Genomic DNA, 15390 nt, shown 5'->3' on the forward strand with positions numbered 1-15390 from the left:
AACAAAGTCTGGTTGCCTTTTTATGCTTTGTTAATAACAATGCTTCAATGCATCGCCTCCCACCCTCTCACATAGGGATCTGGGAAGGTTACTTTTTCCAGTGATTGTACTGTTTGCTCATTACCTGCTCACAGGGCTGGTTCTAAAAGGTGCCCAGGTGGGGCCCTGGCCGAGGACTGTTGCCGCGGATCGCAGGTCAGGAGCTTCCGCCTGCCTGCCATTCCCTTTGCCCCACCTACCTGTCTCCTGCCTTTTAGCATTGTCTTTAATGAAGATGGTGGCAGAGGTTTCCCTAAGGTGCTGAAGCCCCTGCTGCTATCTTGGTTGACGGCAGAGATGCGTGCTCATAGCACGCACGCGTGCCATCAACCCAAGATGGCGGCAGAGGCTTCAGCACCTTAGGGAAACCGTGGCAGCCATCTTGGTTAATGGCAATGCTAGAAGACAGGAGACAGGTAGGTGGGGGCGTGTGCGGGGGCGGAGGCGTGCACATGCACACACAGCAAGTCCCAGGGCAAGCTGATGCCCAAGGGCCCCAGCATGCCTGGGGCCGGCCCTGCCTGCTCAGATTATTTATCCCTCTGCTTATTGTTAGTTGATGTAGCTACTCAATCTTGGGCATGTATTGGGCCTACTTGTGTAAGTTTTCAAAAAATTTCAATAAAAACATTTACTTAAAAAAGACTTCCAGTTGCTATTTGTCTTACAAAGGAACAACAGATATGCTAATGGGGAGGGAGGATTAGAACACCCTTTCCCACTCTCACAACAGGACACCATATTCAAAGCAGGATGCCATATTCATGGATCATCCACATCATGTCAAGCTAGGCCCTATATCCTAAACAATTCCAAGTTATCAACTGAAGAGTGTATGCATTATATACTTGCAGAACTGGCTTATCCAAGATGTTAAATGAATGTATAGACACAGGCCAGAGCCACACAATACTGGGTATGCTTAAAGCCACTAATTTCAACTAGCTTGCTTGGTTTGTGGCCAAGAGCTTTTTATGGGCAAAAGAAATATCTTTGTAGATTGGGGGAGTTTCTCCTAAAAATGTGAGAAGACCAGTACTCTACCTACAACCTTTGTATTGGAAGTTTCTCAAACCAAAGAAGTTCTTCAGATAAATAGAATGACAAGTTTGAGGAAAAACTACTCATCTTTGCGGCCCTGATGTAAGAATTCATCATGTGCATGTACAGACCATTACAGTAGGGCTCCACTTCTCAGCGCCCCGCTTTTCGGCGTTCCACTAATACGGCGCCAGCGGGGCAACCAGCTGGAGGAGGGACTGGAGCTCCCTGCGCTCCAGCTGATCTTGCCGGAGGAGGGGAAGATCAGCTGTAGTGTGCTCCAGCTGATCTCCTCCTTGGGGCGATCAGACTCCCGCACTTGAGTTGATCACGCAGTAGCACACTACAGATGATCTTCTCCCCTGGCGCAATCAGACCCCCGCACTCGAGCTGATCGCGCCGGAGGAGGGGAAGATCAGCTGTAGCGTGCTACAGCTGATCTTCTCCTGGGGCGATCAGACTCCCACACTCCAGCTGATCACGCCGGAGGAGGGGAAGATCAGCTGTAGTGTGCTACAGCTGATCTCCTCTTCTGGCAGAATCAGATTCCCACGCTCGAGCTGATCGCACCAGAGGAGGGGAAGATCGGCTGTAGTGCGCTACAGCTGATCTTCTCCTGGAGTGATCAGACTCCCACACTCCAGCTGATCGTGCTGGATGTCGTGTCCAGGACTAAACTCAGGAACCAGACCAGTGGTTGAAAGCAATTCAGTCTTTATTAAAGTAATATCCAAACAGAAACTACGTCTTCTCATGAAGCAACACAATAACACGTGTCCAGCGACATGCAAGAGAGTTGACAGAACAAGGAATCTCTGCTCCCCCTGGCCCTTATAAAGGGGATTTTCTGGCACGAATTCGCTCACTCCGCCTCAAGGTGCTCTCTTCCACACCCCTCCTCTCTCTCCCCCTTGCTCTCTTTTGTTTTCTCCGGGTTCGTGGTGAAGGGGGAAGCGCTGCCCCCTCCCCTTCTGAGGATTCTACCTCTGGTATTGGGGAAAGAGGGGGGTGGAGGCCATGCCCATCAGGCGGGCTTTTCTCTGGCTGAGGAGGGAGTTGAATTCCCCCTCCTTCCGTTTCTAACTGCTCTGATTCGAGAAGGGGGGTGAGCGTGGGAAGTTCCTGGGAAAAGTCTGTGTCTGTATCGGCTAGAGTTTCAAGGTCTCTACTGCTGGGCAGCAGCCACTCTGGGAAAATGATCTCCTCCCCCTCTTCATCCTCTGAAGTGCCAGGACCCCAATTCTGCATCCTGACACTGGAGGAGGGGAAGATCAGCTGTAGTGTGCTACAGCTGATCTCCTCCTCCGGCGCGATCAGTGGGTTAGGTTCCAGACCCCCACGCTACAGCTGATCCGCTTTTTGGGGGTTTTCGCTTTTCAGTGGGGGTTTGGAACCTAACCTGCTGTATGAGTGGGGCCCTACTGTACTCCAACCCTAGACGTGCTTTCTCTATTCAGTTTAAATAAGAGACTTGTGTACAAGGCAAAGTAACATAATGAAAAAGGACAGCTTTCCACAATTCCATCTAGTAGCTTGACAGATACAACACTGAAGGGATATCCAACATTGTTTGCACAAGATTTCCCTTCCTCTCCTTCACCTCTGTGCACCCAAATCTGCTCTGGAGGGTTCCATATGGGAGGAGGGAGAATCTAGTCTGCAAATTGTGTTTATTACACTGGGGACAGGATGTCTTCCTTCAAGTTATGAAAAATACAAAAGGAACCTCAATAAGAAACCTTTATGATGAAAAAACTATAGACATCTTGCACAAAGTGTGTTAAATCCAAATCAGTTTGACCAACCTGAAAATTATTCATTAGTTTTATTAGTGTTATTATTTAGTTAGAAGCTCACTACACGGAAACCATTTTTGCTTGAATGTGAACACCTAAATCCATTTCTACCACTTGTTTCTTTACTTGTACACTCAGTTTAAAATTAAACTAGCACTGTATATTAAAATGGGCATTTAACGTCACTGGTTCCATGCTGTGCAATACTCTTCCAGAAGAGATTCGGCAGGCATCCTCAGTTTGGACTTTTGGGCGTCTCTTGAAGACTTTTTTTTTGCTAACAGGTCTACACAGTTGTTTAAAGTGGCTCTTGAGTAGCCAGCCATTATTAATGGTTGTTTTATATTACTGTACATTACCCTGAGGTTTTGCAAGAAGGTGGTATATAAACACTTTTATAAATAAATATAAAAACTAATTGTGTGTGTGTTTTTCTCTATATCCACAAGGGAAAGCATCATTTGGGAAGATAACTGAGAACTAAGTCATTCCTAGTATATCCTGTTTTTCAAGACAAATTGTCCACTAAGCCACCTACTTGAGACTGTTTGGAAATAAATGTATGATTTTTGAGAGGTTTTATTGTTTTGGTTAAAATCTCAAAGTTTAAATGAAGAAAATCCTGGTCATTGAATTACACCACTATTAGAAACACAGTTTGTCATCATGAAGCTTTCTGTTCTGTAGCAAAGGAAAATTAATGCAACATACCTTTACACACTGCTCAGCCAAGTCTCTGCTGGTTCTGTTGTTAAGTTCAACAACTACTAAACGATTACAAAGAGCTTTGATAGCACCATCTACTCCGACAATTCGTCGGGTGCATTCTGCCGATACATCCAAATAGTAAGTTATAGCGCGGGCTGTTACCTCCAATACATTGTCAGGAGCACTTTCATCAAGGAATATTTTGCACAGTGCTGGCAAAAAAGTACGAGGGGGACATCTGCAAGAAGAAAGAGATTACCCATCAATATATGCATTTCCAAGTCAGTGACTTGATTTAACATCTAGACTAAATGAAAGGATTACAAAGTGTGTTCACAGACAATGGCTTGGATCTTAATTTCTGTTCCATCAACAGAACACTTGTCCACCAACCCTGAGCCTCCTTATTGCAAAGAATGTTCCTAAAATTTGGGAGACCCGCTATAATAGAATAGTGGTACAGGGGATACAAGAAGAAATTGGAACTTCAAAAACATTGGGGAACTCTACTGTATGAGCACAACTGCCTTCTACTCATGAAAAGAACTTTGAATCCAAGCCAATATCCACAATCATGGACAAAAATTTCTAGTTATAAGCACACCAAAAGTATCTGAATGGAAAAGTGAATCTAAACTAAGTAACAGGCTGGGTATGCAAATATTGTTGTACATGTTTTCTTATACTCAACAAGGGATCTATGCTCAGTTATATAGTAAAATCACTACAAATAGACAAAATAATGAACCCAGTTATTCAAGAAAACCAAACCTCTACAGTATTGACAAATGAGACCATTGCACACCTGAAACATATTTTGACAGATATCAGTTCTCTTCTTCTGGACATTATACATATGAGATGTTAACTTGATAAATCTTTGAACATATGAAGGCTTGCCTTATGAGCACAGTGGTCAGTTCTCCTTGTCTAGCATGAATAATGGACTCAGGACGAAACTTATTTTAAAAAGGGTTGGATATAGCAGTGCACTAGAAGTGCCATAGTCCAACAGTATACATGCTTTGCATGCAGAGGATCCGATGTTGAACCTCAACTCTTCTTGGTATTTATTTAGTATGACATTTGTATACTTCCCATAGCAATGTTTTCTAGGTGACTTACAATAAATAAGTAAAAAAAACTGAAATACAAAGTAAAACATAAAACCATTAAAAATAAAAAAACCTATATAACTGTAACAAAACAGACTTCTGTGCATCCCCAAAATTAAAATAGATGTAAAAAGAAGCCCAAACTAACAAACTGATTTAAAGGGCCTAGCTTTTCACATGGTGCTGAAAAGCCAACAGAGATGGTGTCAAACAAGACTACCTGGCAAGGCTATTCCACAACCAGGGTGCCTTGTCCCCTGGTGGAGTCCCATGCATTTGGCAGGGATACCTGGAACAGGACCTCTGAAGAGGATCTTACAGTTCAGGTAAGTATATATGGTAGGGCCCCGCTAATACGGCGGGTTAGGGACCAGGCCCTTGCCATAAAGCGGAACCCATTGACTAAAATGGGTTGAGCAGCGCAAAAATGACGCAAAAATGTCGCAAAACACCGTAAAAGCGCAAAATCGGCTTTAAGACGGAGAATTTCCCTGAATTGAAAGCCGCCGCATGAGCGGAACGCCACAAAACGGGACGCCGGTAAGCGGGGCCCTACTGTACAGGTAGGGCTGGCCAAGAATCCTAACTGAAACCCTGGAGAACAGCTTGCCAGTCAGTGTAAGCAATACTGAGCTACAAGAACTCAGTATAAGGCAATTTTCCTACATTCCTTCCTAGACTGGTAGAACGCTAAACAGATTATCATTATCACACACAAAGTTCCAAATGCATGTTCGTGTTATTCTGTGTGCTCACTTCATAATCAGATAGGTTTACACAATTGTGAGTTTTCATTCCACCTTAATGAGCTGCTTCCGCACAGAACAGATCTTTTCTATTACACTCTAAAACTGTTTGTCCAAAGCTTTTTTTAAAAAAACCAGGTGAACTTGGAAAAGATCAAGTTAATTAAGGAAATAAATGCTTTACATTTGTAATGAAATGGGAGCAAGATAGGCAGATCAAATTTCAGCCTGTTCACATACACTCATTACAATTCAATAGGTGCAAAATAATCACCCAAATTGCTAAAGTAATGCCATAATAAATGTAGAGGAATACTATTCAGAAAAAAAGATGAAATTAACAATATGTTTCACTATCATCAACATTAGAACAATTTAAAAACACCTAATTAAAACAGTTAAAAACAACCTAAGCAACATCACAGAAAATAGGGTGGGTCCTAAAAATATACATCTCAGGCATCAAAGGTAAAGAGGTGCGCCTTCAACATTTGCCTAAAGTTGTACAATGAGGTTGCCAGACGCACCTTGGTTCCACAGCTTAGGGGCTGCCCCAGAGAATGCCCTCTTGTGGGCCATCATACCCTGAGCTTCCAAGCGTGGTGGAAACATCGAAAGGTCCCCCACTACTGATTTCAACACCCGAGAGAGTCTGTAGAGAAGGAGGCAGCCTTTCAGATATTTGGGACTTAAGTCGTTTAGGGCTTTAAACATGAATGTGAGCACCTTGAACTGGGCCTGGAAACAAATTGGCAACCAAGGCAGCTGTTTTAAAACAGTTTTAAAACTGCAATTTGTACCAGTTGCAGTTTCCAAGTCACCTTCAAGGGCAGCCCCACATAGAATGCATTGCAATAATCCAGTCTGGAAGTTACCAGAGCATGGAGCAATGTAGCCAAGTCTTCTCTGTCCAAAAGGGGCCAAAGCTGGTGAACCAGCCAAACCTGGAAAAAGGCACTCTTAGCCACTAAGGCCACCTGAATCTCCAGTGACAGTGCTGAATCAAGTAGTACCCCCAGGTTGCGGACCTGCTCCTTCAAGGAAAAAGAAGCCCCATCCAGAGCAGGCTGTCTCCCCCCGTCCCCCAGACATGAGAATTCTGGGCACATAACACCTGTCTTTTCAGGATTCAGCCTCAATTTATTGGCCCACATCCAGTTCATGACTGCCTCCAAGCACCAGTTCTACACCTCAACTGCCTCTCCTGATTCAGATAGAATAGAAAGGGAGAGCTGGGCACCATATGCATATTGATGGGACCTCACGCCAAATCTCCTGATGACACCTTCCAGTGGTTTCATATAGATGTTAAACAGATGTTCAAGATGGAACCCTGCAGAACACCACAGGATAATTCCCATGGTGCTGACCACTAGCCTCCCATAACTACTAGCAGAGCTTGGAAAAGTTACTTTTTTGAACTACAACTCCCATCAGCCCCAGCCAGCATGGCCACTGGATTGGGCTGATGGGAGTTGTAGTTCAAAAAAGTAACTTTTCCAAGCTGTGTTCTGGAGGTATGAGCGGAACCATGGAAACACAGTGCCCCCAACCCCCACGAGACATTCCAAAAATACCGTGACCAACAGTCTCAAAAGCCGCTGAGAGACCAAGGAGAATGAGCAGGGTCACATTCCCCTTAACTTTTTTCTGACAGATGTCATCAACCAGGGCAACGGAGACAGTTTCAGTGCCATGGCCAGGCCTGAAGCCAGACTGGAATGGATCCAAGTAATTAGTTTCCTCCAAGCATCCGTGAAGCTGGACCACCATCATTTTCTCAAGTACTTTGTCCAAAAATGCCCACTGGCTGATAGTAGTTGAACACTTTTGGGTCCAGGGAGGTCTTCTTAAGGAGGGGATGCATCACCAACTCCTTCAATACAGATAGTACCTCCCGCTCCTCCAATGAAGCATTATTTACTCCACCCAGTCAGTCCCCTACGACTAGCTCTCAGCAACCAGGATGGGCAAGGGTCAAGGGGGCAGGTGGTGGGCCACACTTCTTCAAGCAGCTTGTCCACATCCTCAGGCTTCAATAATTGAAACTGATCCAATACAGTTGGAAGAGACAGTGCTCTGGACGCCTCCAGATTTGCTGTAACTGTAGATTTGCTCTAACTGTGTGGCATCCAATTCTGTCCAAATCTGATCCATTTTGTCTCTAAAGTGCCTTGCAAAGTTGTTACAGCAAGCCTACAAGGGTGTTAGAACAGTGCTCTCTTGGCCAGATGACAAAAGCTCATTCAGCACTCAGAAAAGCTGTGCCAGCTGGCTACTTGCAGATGCAATGATGGCAAAGAAGTAAGCTTTCTTCGCTGCCGCCACTGCCACATGGTAGGCATGATAGTGAAGCCTTACCCGTGTTTGGTCAGGTTCGGACCGTGACTTGCACCACCTGCGCTCCAGCCACTGACCCTCCTGTTTCTACCTCCACAGCAGCTTCTTCACATAGCAAGGAGTTGCGTTGTGTGCTAGCCCACCAATTCAGAACAGCCCATATCACACAATCTTCCATAAGGCACCACCAGAAAGTTTACAAGATTTATGGAGATACACTAGAACCAATTTGTCTCATTAAGTGGCTTATTGCACAAAACCTTGAGATTCTTTCATTTAGTTATTTAAAAAAAGAACCTAAAATCACATAAGGTATAAGTATGCTGCCCTGAGGAACTTAAAAGTCAAATTTTAAAATGAGATGGGAGAGAGACAAGGGTGCAATCTAAAAATACTTCTCTAAAATTGATATGTGCCTCAAGGCTGAGCAGCAGAAACACTTACTATATAAGGCATCAACATCTATAGGCCATAGACACAGACCTTTCTTCCATTTCCAACTAAAATGTGGGGTCAGTGGGGCAAAGATATAACCCCAGAGATGGAGAGGCAGGCTCAGCCTGGAGGCATGTATCGCAATACGCAAGGGGAAAGAACTGTAAAGAAAGTAGCAAAACCACCTTCACTTGCAATAGTCCCCCTCCATCACCTCTACTGAAGCAGGGAAACGCAAACAAAAAATGCCTGGTAAAAATATGAAAAATAACAGAATGGCCTTTTAAGATAAAACATACTGTTGAAGCAAATATAGGTGGCCAGAGACTGACATTCCACTGCATAATCAGTTCTCTCTTACCTTAAAATTGCCAGAATTTACAGTTTACACTCCTTCTGAAAAAGACAGGTTGGTAGGAAACATGATAATCAGTCTTCTGCTTTTTCAGCCACTGTTTATTCTCAACTGTTTACAACACTCCCTTGATATGGCTTTAGAGGCCTTACGCCAAACATTCTGGAATAGTTTGAGATTTTTACTATCTATGCACAGAAACTTTAAATATTAGGATGTGTCTGAATTTTATATATTAGTGCAAACACATCTGTGTATGATCTTATACTGCCTTGGCTAACATCCAGACCAATAAAATAAACCTGCTTCCCACAGAACAATAGTTAGATTGCTTCTGCATAAAAACTGCCAATATTTATGGTCATTATTAATACAGCCATGAGAGTGTCTGTATACTATAGCCAGCATGGATTTTTCACATTCTGCAATGCTAAATTCAAAATACCCCCCTTCCATTCTGCTGCTTCCCATAAGTTCATTTCAAAATGCTTGTTTTTTTATGAATGCATCAGGGGAGGAGACCTGACCTCCTCTCTTGAGATATTGAACTGCTCTACAAATTTGTAAAAATGAAAACAATTTGGGTTGGTCTTTCACAGTCCAATCCACTTCCTGCATAGCTTGGAAGAATTTGGTAACATGTGCCTCTGAGAATATGGTGAGTAGTGGCAACACCTGCAATCAGGACTGTATCTCCAAAGACCTATAATCAGGACTACATCTCCTTGTGTATTTACTAAAGCTGCCCAATTTCCCTGCTTTTTAAAGTTTGACAGAAATATCTGTTGGCTATAGGTACGTTCTTAAACTGCAAGGGTTTTTTTTGCCTATTAGTGAATAAACATCTTAGCTGTGTTGCCAGTAAGAAAAGCGGTTAAGCTCAAGACAAAGATTGCAATTATAATTGCAAAGATGGCAATTGTAATGGTACCTTATGTTTAAAGCACTCTGACAATTAATTCTGTCAATCATTAATTCTTGTCCACATTGTCCTTTTGGTAGTTTCTACATTCTGCCCTCCACAATAGAGACCTCTTCACATTTTACATGAAGGGGCAAATTATGTTGAAAGGAACTCCGAGGTTATGCCTTCAGCCCACTTTGCACAGCTCCTCCCAGCCTTCCCTGATGCTGTTCACTATTGCAGAAAGGTCCGCAGGGGAAAAGCCTCTACCCCCTCCCGGGCTGAAACTTTTGAGTGGGGAACATTCAAAAATCCAAGCATTTCCAGGAAATAGTCTAATGTTTTGTTTTTCCACAGAAAAAATCAATTTCAAAGAAACATAGAAAAATAAAGTTGGAAGGGGCCTATAACGCACTGAGTCCAACCCCTGCTCAATGCAGGAATCTACGTTAAAGCATACCCAGCAGGTGCCTGCCCAGCTGCCTCTTGAATGCCTCCAGGGTTGGAGAGCTCACCACCTCCCTAGGTAATTGGTTCAACTGATGTACCACTCTAACATTAGGAAGTTTTTCCTGATGTTCAGCCAAAATCTGGCTACCTGTACGTGAGCCCAATATTCATGTCTTGCACTCTGTGATAATCGAGAAGAGATCTATGTGAAAACTTCTCAAGTACTTGAAGAGTGCTATCACATCTCCCCTTAGCCTTCTCTTCTCAAGGCTAAACATGCCCAGTTCTTTCAGTCTCTCCTCATAGGGCTTTCTTTTCAGTCCCGATGGTCCTTGTTGCCCTTCTCTAAACCTGTTCCAGTCTGACTGCATCCTTCTTAAAGTGTGGTGTCTAGAACAGAATGCAGTATTCAAGATGAGGCCTAACCATAATAGAGGAGAATAGATTTGGAACTATACTTCTGTTAATGCAGCCTAAAATTGTTGTTGTCGTTATTTGCCTTCAAGTCAATTACGACTTATGGCAACCCTATGAATCAGCGACCTCCAAGAGCATCTGTCATGAACCACCCTATTCAGATCTTGTAAGTTCAGGTCTGTGACTTCCTGTATGGAATCAATCCATCTCTTGTTTGGCCTTCTTCTTTTTCTACTCCCTTCTGTTTTTCCCAGCATTATGGTCTTTTCTAGTGAATCATGTCTTCTCATTATGTGTCCAAAGTATGACAGCCTCAGTTGCCCTGCAGTACGCCCCTTGTTACCTCCCCCCAGTTTGAGAATGAACCATTGATAAGTACTCTTTGAGTATGATTCTGTAGCCGACTGTGGATCCAACTGATAATTGTTCTATCCAGCCCCCTTTAGCTAGCTTGTTAATCAGAATATCATGGGGCACTCTATCTCAGCTTCAGCAAAGCTTTCAACATATTATGTCCACAGCATTCCCACAGTCTACCATGGAGGTTACCCAATCAAAAAATGAGATTAATGTCTGGCAGGATTTGTTCTTGACAAATTTATGTTGGTTTCTAGTAATCACTGCACTGTTTTAAAGGCACTTTATAATCTACTTCAGAATTTTCCCAGGGATTGATATCAGGGTCCCTGGTCTGTAGTTCCCAGGTGCCTCCTTTTTGCCCTTTTTGAAGATAGGAACACCATTGGCTATCCTCCAGTCATTCTGCACTTCACCCATCCTGCACGATTTCTTAAAGGTAATAGACACTGGTTCTGAGAGTTCTTCAGCCAGTTCCTTCAAGTCTCTAGTTTATTAGTAACAATGAATGGATGCCAACTGCAAATATAATATTTGGCAAGCTTGCAGTTTCAATGTTTTAGCTTCCTTTACTAAATACAACTAAAATAAACATACTAAATCAGATGACTCTCTAGAGCATCAGAAAATTTCCCCAAAGCAAACTGAAAATTTTCTGATGTAAATTACCTTATCCAAATTTGCCTGCTTTGCAGAGGACAATTTTCCTGAAAACCCACATTACTGGCTGTTCAGAGTTTAAATATATTTGGCAGGCTCCCCTCCCTTCACAGCTTCCCCCAACATGAAATCGGTGTCAGGGGAAGGGCCCTTTACCAAGATGCTCGGTTTAGACGGAACTCTGAAACTTTCCTAAACCTAAGTAAATATCACTTACTTCCTAAATAAAATAGCAAATTCAATTCACTGTGAACAAATGTTACATTGCATTTGAAACACAAAATGCATGTCGGAGCAAAAATCTTAATTTCACATATACACTCAATCTGGTCTGAACTGGCAGTTCAGGAACAGAGCTTGGGTTCACAGAAGTTAGCTCAATGAAGATGTCGATCCAGTATGGCAGCTGTGAAAAAGGCAAACTCCATGCTAGGGCTCATTAGGAAAATAATTGAAAATAAAATTGCCAATATCACAATCATTATACAAATCTATAGTGGGAATGGATTTAGAATACAGTGTACTGTTCTGGTCGCCTCACCTCAAAAAGGATATTGTAGAGCTGGAAAAAGTTCAGAAAAGGGCAACAAAAATGATCAAGAGGATGGAGCAATTCCCCTATGAAGAAAGGTTGCAGCATCTGGGGCTTTTGATTTTAGAGAAAAGGCAAGTAAGAGATGATATGATAGAAGTACATAAAATTATGCATGGCATGGAGACAATGAATAGAGAAAAGGTTTTCTCCCTCTCTAATAACATTAAAACTCGTTGACATCTGATGAAGATTGGCAGCTTCAGGACAGACAAAACAAAGAAATAAATTATAGAATTTGCTCCCACAGGAAGCAGTGATGGCCACTAACCTGGATAGCTTTAAAAGAGAATTAGATAAATCCATGGAGAATAAGACTATCAATGGCTATTAGCCATGATGGCTAATGTCTGCCTTCACGATTGGAGGCAGCATGCTTCTGAATACCAGTTGTTGGAAACTGCAGGAGTGGAGAGTTTTCTGGCATTCAGGTGCTGCTTGTGGGCTTCCTACAGGCACCTAGTTGGCCACTGTGAGAACAGGATACAGGACTAGATGGGCCACTGGCCTGATCCAGCAGGCTTGCCTTAGGCTCTTAAGCCTCAGGAACCCTGCAAAAGTGCATTACTATCTTTGTCATCTCTAATGCAAGCATATGCCTCTATTTAGTCCATTCTAAATGCTTCTTCTTGAGCAGCTTCTTTCACCGGTAATTAGACTGAGTCTTAATTTGCATTACCTGGGAAAGTGCCATTGCCTTTCCCCATGAGCGACACCTTGGTCACTTGCCAGTTATATCTGATTGTCAAGAAGCCCCTCATGACTACCCTGCAATGTGAAATTTGTACAGATATATCAGGTTATGACCAAGTACCTGACCTGATTAGCATTTAATGTCCTTTCCTTCCAGCCTTGTCCTAAAGTAATTATCTTTTGATTATGGCCTACGTCCCACCAGGAAATGTCCTCCTATAACTGGACAGCCCTCAGTCTCCACAGATGTTTAATCTTTCTTCCACAAGACTATATAGAAATCCACAATAATCTTCTCAAGCTTGCTCTATCCCATAGATGCCTATCAGAGTGGACCTCTCTTACCTTTCCTATTTCATAAATCTCATTGTCTTTCCTCCCTTGCTTTGTCCAAGCCCTAGTCATGTGCATTAGCATTCCCTCTGATGTGTCTAGGGTTCCCCTGCAACCCTGTTGGATCCCAAGCGCTTGTCCCTCTCCATATATGGCAATTTTGCATTCTATTTTTATTGCTATCACCGAAAGAATTTAAGTAAATCATAGAATCATAGAGTTGGAAGGGGCCTTGTAGGCCATCGAGTCCAACCCCCTGCTCACAGCAGGAAATCCACAGCTAGAGCATCTCCCGCAGATAGCTGTCCAGCCTCTGCTTGAAGACATCCAGCGAAGGGGATCCCACCACCTCCCTAGGCAGTCGGTTCCATTGCCGAACTGCCCTTATTGTCAAGAAGTTCCTTCTAATGTCCAATCTGAATCTACGCTCCTGCAACTTAAAACCATTAGACCTAGTCTTACCCTCTGGGGCAGCAGAGAACAAATCTGTACCCTCCTCTATGTGACAGCCCTTCAGGTACTTAAACAGTGCAATCATGTCACCCCTCAGCCTTCTCTTCACCAGACTGAACATGCCAAGTTCCTTCAACCTTTCCTCATAAGGCTTGTTCTCCATACTGGCTATCATCCTCGTCGCCCTCTTCTGAACCCGCTCTAACTTGTCTATATCTTTCTTAAAATGAGGCGCCCAGAACTGAATGCAGTATTCCAGATGAGGCCTGACTAATGCAGAATATAGTGGGACTATTACTTCCCTCGACCTGGAAACTATAGCTCTGTTTATGCAGCCCAAAACCGTGTTTGCCTTTTTTGCCGCAGCATCACACTGCTGGGTCATGTTCAACTTGCGATCCACTACAATTCCAAGGTCCTTCTCACACGCACTACTGCTAAGCCAAGTATTTCCCATCCTGTACCCGTGCATTTTGTTTTTGTGGCCTAAATGCAGAATCTTGCATTTATCTTTATTGAATTTCATTTTATTAATTTCAGCCCAATTTTCTAGTCTATCCAGGTCCCTTTGGATTCTATTCCTGCCTTCCATTGTGTTAGGTATCCCTCCCAGTTTCGTATCATCCGCAAACTTCATAAGGCTTCCCTCCACCCCATCATCTAAGTCATTGATAAAAATGTTGAAGAGTATCGGCCCCAGGACAGAACCCTGTGGCACTCCACTCGAAACCTCCTTCCAGTCCGAAGCAGAGCCATCGACGACAACTCTTTGAGTACGGTTTTCCAACCAGTTGTGAATCCACCTGACAGTATTTCCATCTAGTCCGCATTTGACCAGTTTGCTAATCAAAGGGTCGTGGGGGACTTTGTCAAACGCTTTGCTGAAATCCAGATAGATGACATCCGATCAATAAAAGAGATGAGATTAGTTTGACATGATTTTTTCTTGACAAACCCATGCTGGCTCCTACTAATCACAGCATTGTCATCTAGATAGTTGCCAATGGACTCTTTTATTATCTGTTCTAATATCTTTCCCGGTATTGAAGTCAGACTGACCGGCTGTAATTCCCCGGATCTCCTTTTTTACCCTTTTAAAAGAGTGGGACAATGTTTGCCGGTCTCCAATCTTCCGGCACCTCTCCCGTTCTCCAGGATTTCTCAAAGATGATGGCAAGAGGTTCCAAGAGTACATCAGCAAGTTCCTTCAATACTCTGGGATGCAGTTCATCAGGCCCTGGAGATTTGAACTCATTTAGGTTAACTAGGTATTTCCTGACTATCTCCTTATCAATCTTGAACTGCAATCCCAACTCCTTACTGAGATTGCTACCGATGCAAGGTTGCACACTGTTCCCTTTTTGGGAGAAAACGGAGGCAAAATAGGCGTTGAGCAGTTCTGCCTTTTCCTTGTTATCTGTCAACATTTTGCCATCCTCACTGAGCAGCAGTCCCACCGTTTCCTTGGTCTTTCTCTTGCTTCGAACATATCTGAAAAACCCCTTTTTGTTGTTCCTCGCTTCCCTTGCCAGCCTCACCTCATTCTGGGTTTTAGCTTTCCTTACGCTATTCCTGCAAGCCCGAGCAGCTCGTCGGTACTCTTCCTTGGTGATGCGTCCTTCCTTCCATTCTTTATACATGCTCTTTTTTATTTTTACCTCCTCCACCAGTCTTCCGTGTAGCCACATTGGCTTTTTCCGATGTCTTCCGTTTTTCTTCGTCTTCGGAATTGTTTGCAATTGCGCTTTTTGTAATACGTTCTTCATGAACTCCCACGCTTCTTGGGCTCCTTTTTTCTTTAGTCTATGTAGCCACGGGATCCTACCCATCATTTCCCTGAGCTTGCTAAAATCGGCTTTCCTGAAATCCAAGGTCCATATTTGACTATATTCTTCTTTGGCTTTCCCCAGAATCACGAATTCCAGCATTACATGGTCACTTTCTCCCAAGGTACTG

The 15390-nt window shown here is 43.4% G+C and overlaps 1 protein-coding gene across 13 annotated transcripts in view; it reads right to left on the reverse strand.

The window, feature by feature from the left end:
* Positions 1–15390, reverse strand: part of HECTD1 (HECT domain E3 ubiquitin protein ligase 1) — a 136821-nt gene that overhangs the window by 95144 nt on the left and 26287 nt on the right. For all 13 annotated transcript variants that reach the window (XM_061611580.1, XM_061611568.1, XM_061611570.1 and 10 more), the window contains exon 3: positions 3588–3822. In XM_061611580.1, the coding sequence (XP_061467564.1) occupies positions 3588–3822 (235 nt within the window). The remainder of the gene's footprint in view (positions 1–3587; positions 3823–15390) is intronic.

The sequence above is a fragment of the Rhineura floridana genome, chromosome 2 (assembly GCF_030035675.1).
Source record: "Rhineura floridana isolate rRhiFlo1 chromosome 2, rRhiFlo1.hap2, whole genome shotgun sequence".
Classification (NCBI taxonomy): domain Eukaryota; kingdom Metazoa; phylum Chordata; class Lepidosauria; order Squamata; family Rhineuridae; genus Rhineura; species Rhineura floridana.